The 20,956-nt window shown below is 50.0% G+C and overlaps 1 protein-coding gene across 1 annotated transcript; it reads left to right on the top strand.

Annotated features, from left to right (window-relative positions):
- The first annotated feature begins 12,295 nt into the window (after window positions 1-12,295).
- LOC113908037 (NADH dehydrogenase [ubiquinone] 1 alpha subcomplex subunit 1) lies at window positions 12,296-12,658 on the top strand. Its single transcript, XM_027567921.2, has one exon. The coding sequence runs from the start codon at window positions 12,332-12,334 to the stop codon at window positions 12,542-12,544; it is 213 nt and encodes a 70-aa protein (XP_027423722.1). The 5' UTR covers window positions 12,296-12,331; the 3' UTR covers window positions 12,545-12,658.
- Window positions 12,659-20,956: the final 8,298 nt, after the last annotated feature.

Genomic DNA, 20,956 nt, shown 5'->3' with positions numbered 1-20,956 from the left:
GTGGGGAAGTGTCTCAGGAGGGGTGTCAGGCCAGGTCTCCTGGCAGACCCAGCTGTCCTTTCCCATCCACGCTGCCCCCCACCTCCCAGCTCCCTCCCAAGGAGCACACCCAGCAGCTGCAGGAACCACCCAGGCTGGCCCAACTCTAGCCCCGATGTCCCCCAGCTCAGGGGAAGTGGAGTTCAACCTGTTCTTCCCCGATGACCCCTCTTGGACCTCTGCAAAGGGACTTAGACCCACCACAGCCCAAACCTATGACATCCCTGGAACCCTTCTCTCCTTCCCCCTAAATCTCCCCTATTCGAGGGTATTGGCAAAAGCTGCCACAAGCCATGTCCTCACCCCAGTGCCCCCTGCCTGAGCCCCAAACCCAGCTGTCAGCTCCTCAGGTCACAGCCCACCCCCACCGAACGCCATCCCACACTGTGGGTGGGATCTCATCTCGGCGCAGGCCAAGCAGCTGGCTGCACCACCTGCCTCAGGAGAGACCAAATGGAAGGCCGAGAGGAAGGGCAGGGGTGGGGGAGGCTCTGAGGGAGAGGAAGCAGGGGTGAGAAGGCTGGGGCCAGGAAGTCTAGGACGTTAAAGCTGGAAGGGATATTAAGGATCAACTAGTGCAGTCTGGACATTTCACAACCCTCCCCCAGGCGGGAGAGAGAGCTGCGGGATCCATACACAGAGAAGGGATCTCCCCCACCTGCCTTTAGTCAACCTTATTGTTCACCATCTTCTTCCAGGAGCTTCCTTTAGTTAACTCCATATTTCTTCTCCCCTATCATTCATTCTACTACTCCTGACTGCCCATAACTGGTCCTTGGTTCATTAGCTTGCCTCATATTCACCCCATGTCTATAATTTTTTGTATCTTAGAAGTGTGTGTGCATGCGTGCATGTACGCATGCTTGCCTCCACCATCGGACTGGACGTTTCCTAAGGACAAAGGCTATGTCTCTACCATCAGATTAGGTGTTCCTAGAGGACAAATGATGATTCCCTTCCACTGGGATACAAGCTCCCTGAGAGTGGGGGCTGTCTTCCCTATTAGACTAGGGTTCCCTAAAGGCAGGAACTGGGCCCCAACTCACCTTCACGATTTTGTTCCACAGAGCCAGCTCTGGTGTAGTCCCTTAGACATGTGGCCTGGAACCTAAAAGCAGTGAGCCCCTCAGGCAGGAATACCCACTTCAGAGACTCTGCCTGAAGTGCCTGGTGCCATCTGGGGCCGTTGGGGCCAACACTTTGGGGCAGGACCTGGGAATTCTCAGACGACTATTCCCATTCCTTGCCCATCCCAAGATTCCAAATTTTTGTCAGAGTGATTACCAGCCTTGGTGTTCTATAGTTCCTGTCCCAGCAGCCCTCCTGGGAAATTCTCTGAAGTCCTGAGGGGAGCTCACCCTACCTGAGCTGGAAACCCCTTGAACTCAGGGACTATGGTGGGGATGGGGATAGGAGGAGAGGCCTTCCTTCTTCCTGTTGGCTGAGGCCTCTGGGGGTGGCTGAGGCAGATGACCTCTCTCCAAAGCTCCTGAGGCCCCGGCCCCTCACTGACTTTCTCTCTCTCTCATTTGTCCCAGGCCCCTCCTTCACCATCTCCCAGGATGAACTTCAGCAAGGGCACCAAGCTAACCCTCTCTCAAAAAAAAAAAAAAAAAAAAAAAGAAAGAAAGAAAGAAAAGAAAAAGAAAAAAAGAAAGCTAACCCTCTCTCTAAAGCTAATTGATCATAGGGCCTTCCTCACTGCCCCTCAAAGAGGATGCTGGGATTTCTTTTTTTTTTTTTAAAGATTTTATTTATTTATTTGAGAGAGAGAGAATGAGAGATAGAGAGCAGGAGAGGCAAGAGGGCCAGAGGGAGAAGCAGACTCCCTGCCGAGCAGGGAGCCCGACGTGGGACTCGATCCCGGGACTCCAGGATCATGACCTGAGCCGAAGGCAGTCACTTAACCAACTGAGCCACCCAGGCGCCCGGATGCTGGGATTTCTGTCACAACTCCCAACCAACCAAAGTCCTAGTAGAGTTCATTCGAGAACCTTCCTGGTATCATCACCCTGAGCATCCCACAGCCCCTGCCCCCAGCTGGAGATGTGGCAAGGTCTGAGCCCGTCCAGTAAGTACAATGAAACCTCAGCTCCGTCCCAGAAGATCCTGCCACAGCCTTTCCACACTGTGCTGGGCCCCGCAGTGCACGGGGCACCTTCACAGAGGTCATCCTAAGAACACACATTAACAGGCTGGCTAGAGGTGCTTCTTCTTCCAGTCTCCACGACACAGGGTTAGAGCGTCCTCCACATTACACTCTATTTGTGGAAGTGACTAACCCCACCCCACCCCATACTACTAAGGATGAGCTTCTAATGGTCCTGGTAACCAGCAGGATAAGTAGTCGTCAAGTTTGTGGGATGGATGGATGGATGGATGGATACACAGACAAAGGAACACGATCTGTACAGCAACCCTATGCAATTCATAGGACAGACCCCATCCCAGTAAAGGAAGCAAGGCTCAGAGAGGCTAAGAAGTGTATTCGGGGCCCTAGAGCTCATCAGTAGAACTGGAACACCAGGCCAGGCCCCTACTGCAGTGCACGCTTGGAACCGAACCCAGGCCCCCAGACTCCCTACACCCGGAGCACTGCGTGGTTGCGCAGGTCCCACACTGCACCACTCCAGGAGGGACCCCTGTGTCTCCTGGAGTTGCTGCAGGATGTGCCCCCCGTAGCTGCCTCCCCACTCACTGCTCAGCCCTCTTTGTGCAACATTCAAACACTTGAAGCAACAGAATTCATCACCTTCTCCTGCTAGTCAGCGTGCCAGCCAGCAAGGAGCTTCTGGGGGGCAGGTGAAGATCCCTGAGGAGTACACAGCACCCCCCCCACCCCAGCACCGCTGTGTGCCTCCTGCCTCCCCAGGAAGGAGCACTTCTGTCAAACCTCACCATGTCCCGACAGGCCCCTTACCTGTGCCCACACCCACCGCATCCAGACTCACCTCCCCCACACACATGTGCACCATGCGAGTGAGGCCCAGGGCCCCAGATCTCCAAGCTCCTGTCGGAGACTCAACCAAGCAGGGGGCTGAGGGCTGGAGGCCGGGGCCCGGACCCCCTCCCCCGCCCCCCCCCCCCGCAGCAAACCCCGTCCCCCTCCACTCGTGTGCGGGGGCCCCGGCCCCTCCCGGGGAACAAGGCTGGGATTAATAAGCGGCGCGGCTCCCTCCCCTAATGGGCTCCAGCTGCACAAACATTCCCAGAATTCAGAGCCGGCTCTGTCTGGGGCGGCCCAGGCCTCAGCTCCAGCATTCCTGGCCCCCTCCCCCCTCCCAAGCCTGGGACAGCTGCTCCGGAACTCGGGCAACTGGCTGGGGATCGAATCCCAATCTGACTTTTCCAGAGGTGGGGGGTATGGGAATGACTGGGGCTGGGGGTGGGGTGGAGTGGGGAGCAGGGGATGGGGGGAAGAAGGGAACAAATTCTGAAGGGACATCTCAGTTCCCGCCCTGCCTGCCCCCTGCCCCGCCCCCCTGCCGCACGCCCTTCCCCCCAGCACCGCTTACCCTCTTAGCGTAGGTACCAGGGGCCCAGGTCAGTCTTACCCAATTTGTCTCACCAGGCAGCACCTTTGACTGGCAGTGCCCAGGAGGAGGGGACAGGAGAGAACTGGGAGGAAAGAGACACATCTCCCCTTGGGTTTTAAGAGATCCAGCTGTGTCTCAGATGGAATCTACCGCCTGGCAGGAGCTTCATTCAAACAGATTCTTATCAAGGGGTTGGGTAGCAAAGTGAGCAGGAAGAAGAAGGAAAGTGGGGTCCTCACCTTCCCATTATCCTCCCAGGGAGGGACATTTAGGGACCCAGAGACAGGAGTTCTAAGTAGACGAAGAGGTGCCATGTTGATGACAGCTCTGAAAGTGTCCATCCTCTCTTTCCTGTCTCTGGATCAGGGGCCAGAACAGGTCATTCAACTGTCCTTACCCAGTTAGGCTAGTTTGTGGGACACCAAGGGCTGAGGCCAGGCAAAGAGTCCTGTGACTTGAGTTTGTGCCAAGGGCCATCTGAGCGGGGATCGGTGGAGAGCACAGGTCACCCGAATGGGGGTGTGTGACTGGGAGTGTGTGCATGTGTCTGAGTGCCCAAGCATGAGTGGCTGGGTTCAGTGTTTGGAAGTGGATGAGTGTGTGCACACACACTCATCAGCCTCTTGGTATTCAGAAATGCCGTAGGTCCCACATTCATTAGGAAGGGCTGCCTGCTGGTCACTGCCTCCCCGGTTGGAAGTGGCCCTCCGTGGGGCATGTGCTGGAGAGAGGTTGAGAAGAGAAAGAATGGTAAAAGAAAAGGCAGCTCAGAGAGGGGAGAGCCCTGCAGGAGGCTGTGTGGGCAGCAGAGGGCACCAACTGGGGAGTTGAGGAACGGGGGCCTCAGCTCTGCCATGAACCAGCTGGGGACTTTGGACAAGTCACTTCCCTGACCTGGGTCTTGGTTTCCTTATCTCGAATATGGGCAGGTTAGACTAGAGTCTCCTCCTCAGTTCCTTCTTAGATTCCACAGTCACTAGAACTGAGTTGGGCAGCACAGGGAAGATGTGGAGAAATGGGCTCTGGGCAGGCCACAAAGAGAGCAGTCAACAGGGACCGCATGGAAGGTACCCAAGTCTCCCTGAAGAGGCAATCCAGAGGAGGGGGGTGGTCCCTACCCTGGGGAGCCCCATTCTCCAGAGGCAAGTAATGGCAGACTCTCCCCCTCCCCGCCGGAGAGTGAGGTGAGACTTTCTTGGGTAAAGGGAGAGACTGAAGTCCTCCAGTTGGGACAGGAAGTCAGGAATTGAACCCCATTTAGGATTCTCTCCAAGTGAGCCTCATTAGTCATTCCTCTGGCATTTGGTGCCCAACTACTTTACAGTTAGCCCCACATTAGAAAACGAGGAACACAAAGAAATAACATTTCCCCCAGGGGTATGAAGTTAGAAAAAACAAATTCCTTCCCCCAGAACCAAAGGTAGAGTGGGGACCAACCCTAGGCTGACCCAAGGAAACAATAATCAACATGCAGTTGGCTTTCAGAGCCGTTGATGTGGGCACGGGAGAAACAGTGGACCAAGACGCCTGAAGCTCCCAGACCGGAGCTCTGGATTATAAAGCTGCAGGTATTTAGCAGGGATTCTGGAGATTTTAAAAGCGAGAAGAAAGCAAGCAGCAGACCATGGATGTGGAACTCTAAGGCATAGATGGGCAAGAAACTGAACTTCTACCCTCTCTCCCCCGTCCCTCCCTACTTCTCTCAGTTATCTATTGGGTAACAATCCACCCAAAACTGAGTGGCTTAAAACAACAGCAATCTTGTGTGCTCATGATTCTGCAACTTGCGCAGGGTTTGGTGTGGACAGCTTGTCTCCGCGCCATGCAGTGTAGGCTGGGACAGCTCAGCCGGGCCTGGAATATCCAAGATGGTTTTCCTGATGTGTCCGGTGCCTCTGCTAGAATGGCTGGAAGAGATGGGGGTCTCTCTGTCTCCTTCATAGTCTCGCACCCCCAGAGGGTCTCTCCCCCTTTCTCTCGAGGTAGGCTCTCTCTCTCCCGCAGTGTGATTGCACTTCACATGGTGGCTGGCTTCCAAGGGGCAAAAGTGGGAGCTGTGCCAGGCCTCCTAAGCCCTACACCTGAACTGTCAGGACATCAGTTTTGTTGCATCCTATTGATCAAAGCAAGTCAAAGGCCCCCAAGACTCGAGGAGAGTGTAAAATGGCTGAAAGTCTCCGAAGGGAGAAGGCATTCCTGGTGGTCATCTTTGCAGACCATCCACAGCCCGTCCCTCACCGTGCTCCCCTTGTTCCCCTTGGCTCACTGAAAGGCAGTCCTCCTCCCTCGGGTGTGGTCCTTAACCCCTTCTTCTAACCAGTGCCCAAATTCTGCTGTTCCTGCTTCCTCAGTGCCTCGCAAATCATTCCCACCGTCACTACCATCCTCTCTTACCCGGAACGTTCAATAGCTTCCTGAAAGTTCTCCTTTTTCCACTCTTGCTTCCATTATCTTGTTGCTTTCCACGCTGCAGACAGACAGATCACCTTGGGGCGGGGGGCGCTGGTGAGGTGGGGGGACTGAAGAGCCAGGGAGATCTGTGCTTCATGATGTGCCCTTTTGTACCATGTATATACCGTCCAAAAACTAAAATGCCTTTAAAAATTGACTTGGGCGCCTGGGTGGCTCTGTCGGTTAAAGTGTTCTAACTCTTGATCTCAGGTCGGGTCTGGATCTCAGGGTCATGAGTTCAGGCCCTGCATTGGGCTCCATGCCCAGTGTGGAGCCCACTTTAAAAAAAATCAATTTAAGGGGTCGATTTAAACCTGGCTTACCCCTGAGCCTGGCGGGCTCAGTCGGTAGAGTATGCGACTCTTGATCTTGGGGTAGTGGGTTTGAACCCCATGTGGGGTATAGAGGTTACTTAAACAAAACTTTTAAAAAATAATAATTACTTATTAATTTAATTTACTTAATTTTAAAAAAAGAACTGGAAGCCTTTTTAAAAAATCGACTCAAAATCAATTTTTTTTAAAGATTATTTATTTATTTGACAGAGAGAGAAAGAGAGAGCACAAGTAAGCAGAGTGGCAGGCAGAGGGAGAGGGAGAAGAAGCAGAGAGCCCAATGTGGGTCTCAATCCCAGGACCCCAGGATCATGACCTGAGCTGAAGGCAGATGCTTAACAGACTGAGCCACCCAGGTGCCCCTCAAATTTATTAAGAGAGAAAAAAAAGCCAAATCCTTACTGTGTCATTCTCTTGAAAACCCCTCAGTGATGGCCCATGGCTCCTTCAAGTTTAGACTCCCTAATGGAGCTCACAAAGCCCTTCATCATCTGCCCCACCTAGCCCCCACAGCCTCACCCCTCCCTACTTTGCACTCTATGCTCCAGCTGAGTGGAACCTCTCTGACCTTCCTGCAGTTCCTTGAAAGCACCATTTTCTCTTTTGCCTTGCAGTTTTTGCACAGGTGACTGCTCACAACACTCTATTCATCATTCAGGTCTCAGCTCAGTTGTTGTTTCCTCCAGGAAGTCTTCTGTGGTCCCTAAAGCTGGGGTTTGATGCCTCTTCTATGAATTCCCATAGTACCCTAGATTTGACTAGCACCGTGCTCATCACTCTGCATTGTAATTACCCGGCACTTCACCTGTCCCTCCCACTAGAGCACACCCTTCGTACAGGACAGGAATCAAGACTGCATTGCTCACTGCTGATTCCCTGGCACCTTTGAAGGGGCTTTCTACATACTGGTGGAGGAAAGGGGGAGAAGGAAGGAGGAAGAAAGAAGAGGAGGAGGGAGAGAAGGAAAGTAAGTTGGTTTAAAAGCTGGAACAGGGGCGCCTGGGCGGCTCAGATGGTTGGGCGTCTGCCTTCGGCTCGGGTCATGATCCCAGGGTCCTGGGATCGAGCCCCGCATCGGGCTCCCTGCTCCTTGGGAGCCTGCTTCTCCCTCTGCTTCTCTCTCTCTCTCTCCCCCCCCTTCCTCCTCTGTCTCTCATGAATAAAAAAAAAAATCTTAAAAGCTGGAACAGTCAGTATAAGGCCAGGATTCAACCATGTGGATGGACCTCATAGACATTAGATATAAAAGAGGGAATATTATATTATTCCATTTCTAGAAGTTCTAGAACAGACATAATTGTGACATAATAATTGACAATTGATTGTGACAGAAGTCAGAATAGTAGTTGCCTCTAGAGCAGAAATCACTGGAAGATAGGAGGAAGGAAGTGTCCTATATCTTTTTTTATTTTTATTTTTTCTATATCATTTTTTTAAAGATTTTTTTTTATTGGGGCGCCTGGGTGGCTCAGATGATTAAGCATCTGCCTTCGGCTCAGGTCATGATCCCAGGGTCCTGGGATCGAGCCCCACATCGGGCTCCTGGCTCAGCAGGGAGGCTGCTTTTCCCTCTCCCTCTGCCTCTCCCCCTGCTCATGCTCTCTCTCTCTCTCTCTGTATCTCTGTGTCTCAAATGAATAAATAAAATCTTTTTTTAAAAAAGATTTATGGGGTGCCTGGGTGGCTCCGTCCATTAAGCATCTGCCTTCAACTCAGGTCACTATCTCAGGGTCCTGGGATCAAGTCCTGCATCCAGCTTGCTGCTCAGCAGGGAGCCTGCTTCTCTCTCTGCTGCCCTCCCTCGTGCTCTCTCTCTCAAGTACATAAATTTTTTAAAAAAATCTTTAAAAAATATTTTATTTATTTATTTGAGAGCATGCACATGCGAGAGAGAGAGAGAGAGAGAGAGAGCGCGCGCGCATGTGTGGGAGAGGGGCAGAAGGGGAGGGAAAGGGAGAGAGAGAATCTCAAGCAGACTCTTGGTGCTGAGCACAGAGCCCAGCATGGGGCTCAATCTCACGATCCTGAGATCGTGACCTGAGCTGAAACCAAGAAGCAGTCACTTAACCAACTGAGCCACCCAGGCACCCCAAAAGTATCCTATATCTTGACTTAAGCAGTGTTTACATGAGTATTGACACATGAAAAATTCATTAATCTGTACTTAAAATTAAAATGTACTTTATGCATTTCACTTTATGTTATATCTCAATAAGACAGTAGAAAGTGAAGGAAGGAAGAAAGGAAAGAAGGAAGAGAGAGAGAGGGAGGAAGGAAGGAAGGAAAGAAAAAGGGAGGAAGGACTTATGTGGGCAGATATTCACATAAATTGCCTAGTTGGTAACAGCAATAAAGCAGTTATAATTTAGGACTAAGGTATCGAACTGGGACGTGGGCAGAAAACGGTGTGTGTGTGTGTGTGTGTGTGTGTGTGTGTGTGTGTGTGTACATATGTGCATGCAAGTGAGTGAAGAAGCTGGTTTCTATTGAAGGGGGGAAAGTAATGCAAAAAATTTGCCCATCCATTCTTCACACACTGTCTGTCTGTCCCCTCCCTCCCCCAAGCCTCCAGTGCTTTTCATAACGACAGCATAAAGTCCAGTCTCCTTGACCTGGCATTAAAACATTCCACTATCTGCCCCCTGTCTACCTCCCTTTCTAGACTTATCTCTTTTGCCTCATGCCCTCTCTCCCCAGATCCACCATACTACACTGCTTCTGTGTACTCCTTACCGGTAGAACTTCACCAATCCATTGAAAGGTCAGCTATCATTGCTCTTGGCTTATGAGGCTCCTACTCGCCATCATAGGATTCACTGCTCCGCCATCTTTCCTTTCACGGCACTTTTGCTCGTAGCCAAATAGCATGTCACTTGACCTCTTGCAGATCATAACTATTTATATATGTTTCTCTTCCTGTCTAGAATGTCTCACATCGGTGTAGGCAGGCCTCAATCTGCCAGATTGATGGACGAATAAACCCTCCAGAAGTCAGGGACAAGATCAGTGCTCAGACCTCTAGCTCAAGCTCTCAACTCTGGTCTGAACATCAGAACCACATCTCCGACTGCTTACTGGATATCTTCTCCTTGAAGTAAATGTGTTCAAAACTGAATTTATTATCTCCTTGTGGCAGAGACAGTCATGCTCACTAAGTATTCCATGTGCTTCCCTATACTTTCCAACCCTCTGTAGTTAGGAGAGGCCACAAGACTGGTTCTGGCCAATGAAATGTGCATGGAAGTGATGCGCACTGTGTCTGGGCCGGGGTAGTAAAAGCCCCACACACAATCCTCTAGTATCTCTCTCTTCTCCTGCCATGTAACTGAGGACATGAGTGAAGAAGCCATGTGTTATAGATGGTGGAGCCTCTGTCAGCTTGGATCCCCAAGTGACTGTGTGGAGTAGAGACTCCTGCTGACCACACAGGACCTGTAGTATGAGTGATGAAACAAAAGAAGTCTTTGTTTTGTTAAGCCAATGAGATTTTGAAGTTATTTATAGCTGCAGCATGACCTACATGATCCTAATAGATTCTCCACTCTCAAATCCGCATGTTATCTTTATTCCTTCCATTGGTGAATGGCTTATCATCCACCCAATTATCCCAGTTAGAAACCTCAAGCTGCTTCTTTTTTTTTTTAAGATTTTATTTATTTATTTGACAGAGAGAGACCCAGTGAGAGAGGGAACACAAGTGGGGGGAGTGGGAGAGGGAGAAGCAGGCTTCCCGCCGAGCAGGGAGCCTGGCGCAGGGCTCCCTGCCTGAGCCACCCAGGCGCCCCCTCAAGTTGCTTTCTCCTTCACTTTCTTCTTGATCTGACCGATAGTGCTTGGGCCAGGCCTCATCCAACCCCTCCCTTGGATCAGAATCAGCATCCTACCTGATTTCTCTGACTTTAGACTCTTCTCTCCAGTCATCCTCCATGTTGCCTCCCGAGTTCTCTTTCTAAAACACAAATCTGATCACAGTACTCATTGGCTTAAAAATCTCTACCTGTTCTTTATTTTCTATAGGATAAAAGACAAAAACCTGAGGCTGGCACCAAGTACCTTGACTGCCTAGTCAACTACCTTGCCAGTCTCCCCTGCCACCTAGTACTCTAAGATCCAGCCACATGGGATGCTCAGTGAGCCTCAAACATACTGGGCTTCCTTGGCCTCTCAGTACGTGTAAGTGTAGCCCCTACTATCTGGTAAGCTCTTCCTTCCCTTGTCTTCCTGGCAAATTCCTATCCCTTTTTCAAAACCCAACCCAAATGTCCTCTCTATGGAGCTTTATTCATATAGCCAGGCAGAATTATTTTCTCCCTCTTCTGTGTTGCTCAGGAACCCTGAACCTTCCTCTGTTAGCATTTTTCACTAAAATTTTAAGAATCCAGGGGCACCTGGGTGACTCAGTCTGTTAAACTTCTGCTTCGGCTCAGGTCGTGATCTCAGGGTCCTGGGATTGAGCCTGGCAACAGGCTCCCTGCTCAGTGGGGAGTGTGCCCCCCGCAACTTGTGCCCTTGCTCTCTTTCTCTCTGTCAAATAAATAAATAAAATATTTAGGGGCACCTGGGTGGCTCAGTCGGTTAAGCGACTGCCTTCGGCTCAGGTCATGATCCTGGAGTCCTGGGATCGAGTCCCACGTCGGGCTCCCTGCTCAGCGGGGAGTCTGCTTCTCCCTCTGACCCTCTTCCCTCTCGTGCTCTCTATCTCTCATTCTCTCTCTCTCTCAAATAAATAAAATCTTTAAAATAAATAAATAAATAAAATATTTAAAAAACATAAAGAAAGGAAGAAAGAAAGAAAAAAGGAAGAAAGGGAGAAAAGAAGGAATGAAAGAAAATGTTAAGGAGCCACTTACAAGTTTGCCTCTCCCACTAGGCTGGAAGCTCTTCAGTGACAGAAATGGTGTCATTCATCTTTGTATTCCTAGGGGAAAAGCAGGCAGAAGTGTATTGAAACCATGAGTGAATGAATGGATGGATCAAAGAAAGAATTTTCTTCTGTCTCTTACTTACTGTATACATCATTTGGAACCCAGAATCTCCTCCATATGCAGTGTTTTGGTTATCTGTTGCTATGTAAAAAAATTACCCCCAAACGAAATATTTTTAAACAACAAATATTTATCATCTTACAGTTTCTGTGGGTCATAACGTCAGGCACAGTTTAGGTGGGCGCCTTTGGCCCAAAAATCTCATGAGGCTGCAGTTAAGCTGCCAGTTGGGGTTGGGGTCGCATCCAAAGACTTGACTAGAACAGGGTGGGGGGAGGAAGGGAATCTGCTTCCTACTCACATGGGTGTTGTTGGCAGACCTCAATCCCTCACCACGCAGGGAGGAGATTACACAAAGAACACGAGGAACCAGGGATCACTGGGGACCAACTGAGAAGCTGCCTACCACATGTAGTCATGTCGCTGTTCTACTTTGAATTACATGAGGGAAAAATGGAAAAGAAGAGAAGGCCAAGAGAAATTCCTAGTGTAGGATCCTGAGCCAGATTAATGCCTTTGAAAGCAAAAATCCTGATCCCTGAGAGGATATCAACAAAAAGCTTACCTAGCTCTGGTGAAAATGAATGTGTGTGTCTGTGTTTACGTGTGCACACACATGCATTTGTGCACCCACAAGTCCTGAGAGGGAGCTAGTCATTTTTGCACATCTACAGTAAATATCAGAGATTGAAACCAAGGATTTTGTTTGGTGACCGTGACACAGAAGGCATGTATGGTGGTCCAGAAGGAAGAGAATGTTGAAATAGAATGTTCTATTTTTCCCTCTAGACTGAGAGTCAGCAAGCTTGGGATCTGTTCTTGACTTGGTGCAAAGAGACTGTGGGATCCTAGGGTTGTTCATTTAATCCTCCTGGTTCTTCGTTTCTTCTAAAGATTTTATCTATTTAAAATTTTACTGGGAGGAGGCCGGGTCACCTTTACCGGGCGGGGCAGGCAGGGGCTTGGCTCTGGCAACCATGCTGCGATGTGGTTCGAGATCCTGCCTGGGATCGGCGTCATGGCCGTGTGCCTGGTCATCCCGGGCATAGCCACGGCGTACATCCACAGGTTCAGTAACGGGGGCAAGGAAAAAAGGGTTGCCTATTATCCATATCAATGGAGTTTGATGCAAAGAGATAGGAGAGTCTCTGGAGTTAATCGTTACTATGTGTCAAAGGGTTTGGAGAATATCGATTAAGGAAGCATTTTCCTGATTGATGAAAAATAACTCAGTCATACTCATCTACCCCTTCTAGAAGGTTATACAGTGTATTAATGTAGTGCATAATAAAAACAACCAAAAAGAAAAAAAAAATTTTACTGGGGTACCTGGGTGGCTCGGTCAGTTAAAAGTGTCTGCCTTCGGCTCAGATCATGATCCCAGCTCCTGGGATGGAGCCCATGCTCAGCAGGGAGGCTGCTTCTCCCTCTGCCTCTGCCTGCCTGTCTGCCTACTTGTGCTCTCTCTCTCTGTCAAATAAATAAATAAAATCTTTAGAAAAAATTAATGCATGTCAAATACTTAGAACAATCCCAGATACATAGTAAGTACTTAATGAGCTTAATTATTACTATCCATTTGTTTCAGTTATCTATTGCTGCATAACAAAGTACCCTAACACTGAGTAGCTTAAAACAACAACCATTTTATTATATCCCACAATTTTATGGGTCAGGAATTTGGGAAAGGCTTGGTTGGGTGATTCTTCCGTTCCACAGTCATCACTGAGGACACCTGATGATATTCAGCTGGTAGGTGGGCTGGTCTGGGGGATTTAAGATGGTTTCACCCATCTGTCGAGTGTGTTAGTAGGGATGGCTGCAAGGCTGGGCTCAGCTAGAACTATTAACCAGAGCACCTATATGTGGCCTCTCTAGCATGGTGGTCTCTGGATAGTCTGACTTCTTATATGGCAGCTCAGGCAGCCCGAGGGTGAGGGTTCACATGAACAAGGGTGAGGGTTCCCATGAACAAGGTCTAAACTGCATGAGTTCTCACGACCCAGACTTGTATGTCACATAACATCACTTCCACCATACCCAACTGGTCAAAGGTGAGGAGTCAAGGTAAGGAGACATAGTCAAGGTGAGGAGACATAAACCCTGCCTCTTAATAGGAGAGTCAAGTAATTTGAAACTATGTATTATAGCCATCTCACTTTCTGACCCACAAGGAAGTTTCCCATTTGAATCCTACTGGGATGTCAATAGACCAATCTATCCCTCTTTTTCTGACAAGGAATTGGGATTATATCTCTTGAGACTTCAAGGCAGCCAATTCACACCACTCCCTAAAGACGTGCATGTATACACTCACACATATATAGCCATCTACACACACACACAGACATAGTCACACGGTCAGATCTGGTACATACATAGAGCCAAGCCTTCCTCCGTCTGTAGCCATGTCTCCAGTCAGGGAGAACCAAAGTCCTGCCCTAGAGTTCTTTACCAGGAAGTTCAGAGTCACTGACCACTCCTGCTCCTATTGGCATGAAAAGAGAGTGTTGGTAGGGATAGAATCCAGTCATTGATTAGAGAGAGAGGGCATAGATCCAAAACCCACCAACGTTTGGCTTTCACATGTCCTCTGGTGTGTGTGTGTGTGTCTGTGTGTGTAAATGTCTCCCAGTTCTGATTGGCTCAAGTCAGTAAAGAAATGAGATCTGCTGTTGAGAGCAGGCAGGGGCGGCTCAGATGTGTGCTGCAGGGCCAAGCCAGCGTGAGATTGAAATTTTGCTGGGGCTCAGCCCAAATCCTTACTTAGATCAGCCCTGCCACTCTGCTCTACACTCATCCTATGTTCCAGGCACACTCTCCTTCTCACTGTTCCCTGATTATGCCATGTTCTCCCATGGCTTTGCCCATGGGGTTCCCTTTGCCTAGAATGCCCTTGTTTTTTTCCTAACAACCCCAGTGTCTGCCTTTTGTATCACATGATATGGCCATCATCTGCTTATACGTCCACTTTGGTCAAGAGCAGAGACCACACTCTATTCATCGCTGTCTCCCCATTCCTGGCAGAGAAAAGTGTTCAACATTGGTTGAACCAATGGCGGAATAAGCAGCAACCGCTCCCAGATCCAGCAACTATTTCTCTTCCACATCTCTGTGCTGTTCGGCTCCACCGCAACTCCCTGGGCCCCTGTGAGAAGGGGTAAAGGTCTCAAAAACTAGGGTGGGAAGTTTGGGCTGGATTCTCGAGGCCCTAGGGAGACTCTGCAGAGTCTCAGAAAACAGGAAAGGACAGGGTGCTGAGCTGTAGAGGTGTGGCCAGCAGACCCAGAGGCACTCACACTCCTAGTGGGAAAAGCCAGAGAATCCTTCAAGGTTTTTCCAGGGTGGGGGAGGATGTCTAAAAGTTTTCAAGCCTCAATGGAAATAGTCCATAAACACACCTGGTTCTGTTGGGTTAAGTGTTAGGGTCTGTCGGGAATACTCAGACCTGGACCTGAGCCAGCACCTTCCAGGAAGAAGAGGATTCTGGCTGCAGAGGTGGGGGCAGGTGCAGTTGAGAAAAGAGGTCCCCAGGAGCAGTACTCCTTACTCTCAAATGTGCAAACAAATCCCCAGGGCATCTCGTTCAGATGCAGCTTCTGATTCGGTAGATATGAGGTCAGATCCAAGATTCTGCTTTTCTAACAAGCTCCCAGGTGATGGTACCCCTGGGGGGCTGGGGGGGGGGAAGACAGGGCAGAAAGCAGATGGAATCACACTTTGAATAACAAAGACCTAGAAAACTGGCATTAAGGTCCAGACACTGAGGCTCAGGCCTTAGAAGGAGAAGCCGCCTTCAGCAATGTTACAAAGAGGTTCAGGAGAGGATGATGAGGCAAGGCAGCCTCACTTATCCTCACTTAAAACCAGCCTGACACTTATCTGATATACTTGCCTACCTTTACATTCTCTGGTTGTCTGACCATGACAGACATCACTAGTGGATTCCAGCACTATGTTCCATTAAGCCGAGAAGATGCCTCAGAATCCATCTTAACACAGTACTCTGGGGAGCCTCTACCAATTCATCACAGCTGGCATGAGAAATGACCCCATTTGCTATTTCTGGTACTGTGGTTAAGAGTCTGACTGCTTTTGCTCTTCTCAGACTGGCTAGATGCCCTCTAAACAGCTGTTTCTATGAAATCCAATGACTTTAATATGCTGTAATTTAAGGTAAATACAGCACTCACTTCATGGCTCTTGCGAACATTAAATGCCATTATGAATGTATAGTGCTTAGCACAGTGTCTAGCCCATAGAAAGTACTCAATAAATTATGGCTACCACAAAGGATGAATGGGTCGGCTGCATAACTGGAGGAGATGAGAGGGGTGGGGTGGGAAAGAGGAAGGTGAGGGAGAGAAGCCAGAGCTAAGAGTGGGGAAGATTAGGTGGACAAAGGCCGTGCCAGCCTGGGGGCTGGCTGGAAGATTTCTAGCTCGCTCTGGAGCTAGATGGAACTGGGCCCCCTACCACCACGAAAGCTGTTTGATGGGAAGGGGTACCTGGCACTCGTCATCTTGGGTGTTCTGAATTCAGAACTTCTTGTCAAGGAAAATTGTGCAAGACTTGGAAATGGTTAAAAAGATTACTCTGTGGGGGGAAAAAATTACTGTGTCTCCTTGCGGGTTATCTCTGAGTCTTATTATCGTTCAGTTATTTTCCAACTCAGGCAACTGATAATAATGGAAATTATTTTTGTCCATAAAATGTGATCGTGTCTGGTGAAGACGCAGCTGATATTACCCAGTAACTATTGCCCAGTTGTATATTAAGCAAATCTATGTCAACATTCTTGATGGCCTAGATATCTTTCTGTTCTTCGGAATCTCCTGAACATTGTACAGATTCTTTCATTAATTGAGGAGTTCAATGAAAATTTTGATGTGTTTATTGTGTGTATTTGTATAAGAGTAATTATTCTGTTTGGTAGAAAAAAAATTTTTTAACACTCTCATTAGCAGTGAAGATTGAGCAGGAGGCTTACAGAAACTTCTGTCCTAGACAAGTTTTCTCACATACTCCAAACAACAGATTACATATGTCAAGTTTATAAGGGATTATGCCCAATTTCATTGCTTGTTTTATACTATCCAAACAGATACATCATGATTCCATATTTGAACATGGATACATTCTCAAAACACTTATATAGTGAGCTTATTTAACAAAACATAAAAACTCAGAAGTCCCACAGAAGTATCATTTATCCAATCATTTGCTTAAACTAGATGGTTGTCTTCATGTGGGCAGGGACTGAATTTGTGCTTCTCTAGAGTTTAGCAAGCTCCTGACCCATGGAAAGCACTAAATGTACTAAAGGCTAAATACTGGGCCAACACAATGAATGAGTAAGCTTAACTAGCATTTATTAAGCACTTACTATGTGCCAGGCACTGCTTTAAACATTTTACTTGAATTAGATTGTTCACTCCTCAAACCAGTCTTGAAAAGTATGTATTATTACTATTCCCATTTACAGGTAATGTACAGAGAGGTTAACTTGCCCAAGGTCAACCCCTAGAAAGGGGCTAAGCCAGATTCAAGCCCAAGTAGTCTGGCTCCACAGCCTGTGATCTTGGGCACCTACTTCGTGCCAGGCATATCGCTAGGCTCAGGGATACAGAGATGAAAGACCAAACACAGCCTCTCCCTCAAGGAGGTCATAGTCACGAAAGGAGAGGAATGACTAACAATAATGTGATGTGCTGTGGCTGTTGAGAACACAGTGTGGTGACAGGATTGGCCAGGGGTACGGCTGTCTGCAGAGGGGCCACCTGACCTCAGGGACATTCTGAGGCAATAACAGTTAATATCTAGGCTAAGGAAAGGGAAGGGCATTTGGGCCACAGGAACAGTACATGTAAAGTCACGGCACATGAGAACATCAGAGTCCTGGAGGATGGCACATGGGAGTGAAGGGAAGGACGGTGGGAAGTGAGACTGGAGAGCTGGGGGCCAGATCCAGACCTTGGAAAGCCTTATGTGTTGAGGGAGGGAGGGAGTTGGGACACTCTTTGGAGGCCTTGCAGGGTTTTCACCAAAAGACATTCAACCCAGTACAGAGAATTCCCTTCAAGCCACATCCTACCCCAGAGAGTTCCCTGGGAGGCCTAGACTCGGAGGGAAATGCAGGAGTCCGGGAGACACCCAGTGCCACCTGGAAGCAGTGGCTGGGAATCTTCCCTCCCCCACGCCCAGAGCATGGCCACTCCAGGCCCCTTCCCTGCTGTCGCATTCCCCCTTGAGGGTGAGGCCAGAGATGAGAATTAGGCACCCTCCCTTCCTACATCCCTTCCCTGCCCACCCTCTGACTCCACCATCCTCAGCAGCTGCGGAGCCTGGCACACCCTCGGCCCCAGTCAGAGGAAGAACAGGAGACCGGAGCTTCCTGGGGGAGCCGGGGCTCTGGGCTGCGCCCTCCCCTCCCAGCGGGCTGAGGCTGGTGATTAGCTGGGTTAATTATATCCAAGCCATTTCCGATTGGCACAAGCCCACCCACCCACAGAGCCTGCCCAGAAGGCGCGTAGGCCCAGCCCAGGGTCAGGCTGCCAGGGCGCCAGCTACCCTGGGAGGGGTCCTGACCCCAGCCATGGCCAAATGGGGAGGGTGGCTGTCCTCCCAGCTCCAGGGCCTCCTCCCCTCCCCTCCTCCCCAGGCTTTCTTCTCCACACTTCCTACCCCCTCCTCCTCTTTGCCGGTCCCCACACAAATCCCTTTCCTGCCCCTCCTCCTCCAGGCTTGGAATGAAATCTCGGGGCTCTCAGTTCCGCAGGAGGCCCCTACATAAACACTCTGATTGGGGCTAATTATAAGGGCCAGGTTGGGAGGCTGGAGCCTTCAGAAAGCTTGGCTCTCACACAAAGGGCTCAGCCCTCAGCCGGGCCGGCTCCTCTCCAGGCTTCATTAGGAATAAGGAGGGTCCCGGGCCATAGGCAGTCCTCTCTGAGCCCAGTCAATACTTTCTGGGCTTATTTCACGTCCCAAGTCCCGTCTTGTCCTTTCTCCAGGCATCAAACCCCAGCCCTGCCCAGACGGTTTGGAAGGGCCACGAGGCAGGCAGAGGCTGCCGGCCCTGGAAGGCAAGGCAGCCCGGGAGGGGCTCTCAGGCCATGGGGCTGGGGCTGGGGCTGGGGCTGGCGCTGGGGCCGAGCCGGAGGGAGGGCTGGGGGGAGGCGCTGGGGAAGCCAGCTGTGACAGCCCTAGCCCTAATTAGCGGGCTTCAAAGCCGGCTGGAGAGAGAGCCTGCCCGCGTGTGTGCCCTGCTCACTCAGGCGGGTAAGACATTTCTGTCCTAATCAGAGGAGAGACTGAGAGAAAAACACGGCCCAACCACCCCCAAGAGCCCTGGACTGTGAGCTAGCACCCAGAGTCAGGTGCAAAACCCGGGAGCACAGGAAATCACTCTGTTTTGTTAAAACTACCAGCAACAATAGGGTAAAAAGCCCCGAAGAAATGTATCTCCTTTGATGCGGTGATGCTTTTAGGAATTAACCTAAGGAACGGGAAGAGGACTACAATTGATTGAACTTTTATGTGCTGGCTCTGTACCCGCACCCTCCCAGCTAATCCTCACGCAAGCTTGTGGGGGCAGGTACTGCTGCGTTTTTACTGATGAGGACAGGGACTCAGAGGCTAGGCGATTTCCACAGGGCTCAGAGCTGGTGCAATCTCGTGCCCAAGCCTGCACTCGCTCCCATGATCTGCCTATGTGTGTCTGTCTTTTGCCTGTTTTTTTCCCCTCTACTACAAAAATATTACTCATTCCACGCTGCTGCACTCGATAATTTGTTACCTTCCAGAGAGGCAAGGTTGCGGGAATAATCTGGTTTGGAGAGTGTTCCTGGTTTTATAGATTGGACGGTTTTCCCTCCTGAACCCCCTTTCCATAGCAGAAGGGATGAGACACTTGGGAGAGCACTGGAGTCCCCCCAAGAAAGTAAAGGAAGCCCACTGGAGAGGTGGAGAGATACCCACTCATCAGGACTAGGAAATGTCTAAACCAGGAACTGGAGAGCTAGCTTGGGGATGGGGCAGTGGGCACACATAAAGAATTCATCAACCCCCTGAAAGTTACATGCAAAACTGTGTGTTCAGGAGAGTCTGGCCATTTTCTCCCAGGACAAGCTCCAAAGATTTTTCAGGTTCTCAGATGGGTCAGTGGCCCCAGTTTAAAATCCATCTTGAGGAAAGGAGGGTGAGTCTAGGGAAGGAAGGGACTGTGCTACAGTGAGCAGGTAGATGATCAAAGGCACGATGCCTCAGATGTGGCAGAATCTGGGCTCGGCTTCCCCAGACATGAGCCCCACGGCACCCTGGGACAGCCTCTCTCCACTTCCAGAATCCAGCCCAGGTCTAGGGCTCAACACCTTAGAACACGGAAGTCACCACCTCCAGAGCCTAGTGATCCTCACTCTTTGGGGGACGTTCAGAAGAATTTTGTCGTGGAAAACTTGAGTGTCCTCTTCTGGTTCTTAAAGAGTCTGTAACTAATGGAACCATTTTCAGGAGGGGAGTTGGGAGGGGGGTGGAAAAGCCAAAGTCTGATCAAGGGAGGAGGGAGGAGTCTGGAGGAAAAAAATGACCGGAGCCCAGAACCTAGAGAACCAGCTGCTCCTTTGTGGTATGGGGGGAGGATGGGAGAACAGGTAGAAAGCAGCTGTGTTGGAGACTGGCCTCAGGTGAAAGACCTTACCTTTGGGCCCTTGACCCTCCACCAAAGCCTCACTCTTCCAGAGGGAAGACTACCCATAAGGTGACCCAGAAATCTGCAAAAGCAGACCTCCAAGCCCAGGTGTTTAACTGGGTTTTCCAAACAAGGCAGTGGAGAACCCTCTGCAGGTGTGGCAGAGCTCAGGTAGTTTGCCTCTGGGTCTCTGCTCCAGGCATGATCTTTCCTAAATTCCCTGCACTTTGGGCTAACACTTCCCTTCCTCTTGAGAGCTGGTTCATTAAAGCAGTGAGAACAGGCAGGCAGGAGGTCCCCCACTACTTTCTATAAGGTAATTAGCCCTTGGGCCCCCCACTGGGGAAGGGGAGGGCATCTAGAACTGTCCTTTCCAAAAGAGGCAATTATCATTTATCTTCTCCCCCCCCCCCCCCCCACCATAAAACCTATTTTTTCCGTTTTCTTGGGCCCTCTTCCCCTCCATTGGCAGGCGAATTTCAGGGAGCGGGGTTAAGAAGGAAGAATAATCTTTACTAAAATTCCCTCCCTCACACCCCCACTCAGGGAAGGAAAGGAAAGATCATTGTTGTTAGTCTACCATGTGCTCCTGCTATCAGCGTGAGGGTCCACTGACAAATGTACCCAAAGCAGGCAAAGATGGGCTCCCAGGGGCTTAGAGGCAGGAGGAGGGGTGCAGGGCGGGTCTTCCCCAAATCTTCAACAGAGACCAGCTAGCTCTCCTCTTCCCACCAGGCTCCATCTCCACCACTGGAACCCCCGCCCTTCTCAGACTTTCACCATTCTTTCCCCAGAGGCACTCAGTTTGTAATTTAACTCTTTCCTCCAGCCCTTGTGGGGTTCCTTTAGAATTTTGCAACAAATGGAGCTACAGGGGAGTGACTCCCCTGCCTGCTTCTTTGATAGTTGTTATTATCTCAT

Source organism: Zalophus californianus, chromosome 16 (assembly GCF_009762305.2).
Source record: "Zalophus californianus isolate mZalCal1 chromosome 16, mZalCal1.pri.v2, whole genome shotgun sequence".
Lineage (NCBI taxonomy): Eukaryota > Metazoa > Chordata > Mammalia > Carnivora > Otariidae > Zalophus > Zalophus californianus.
The sequence above is the reverse complement of the archived record's forward strand: the minus strand, read 5'-3'. Positions and strand labels throughout refer to the sequence as shown.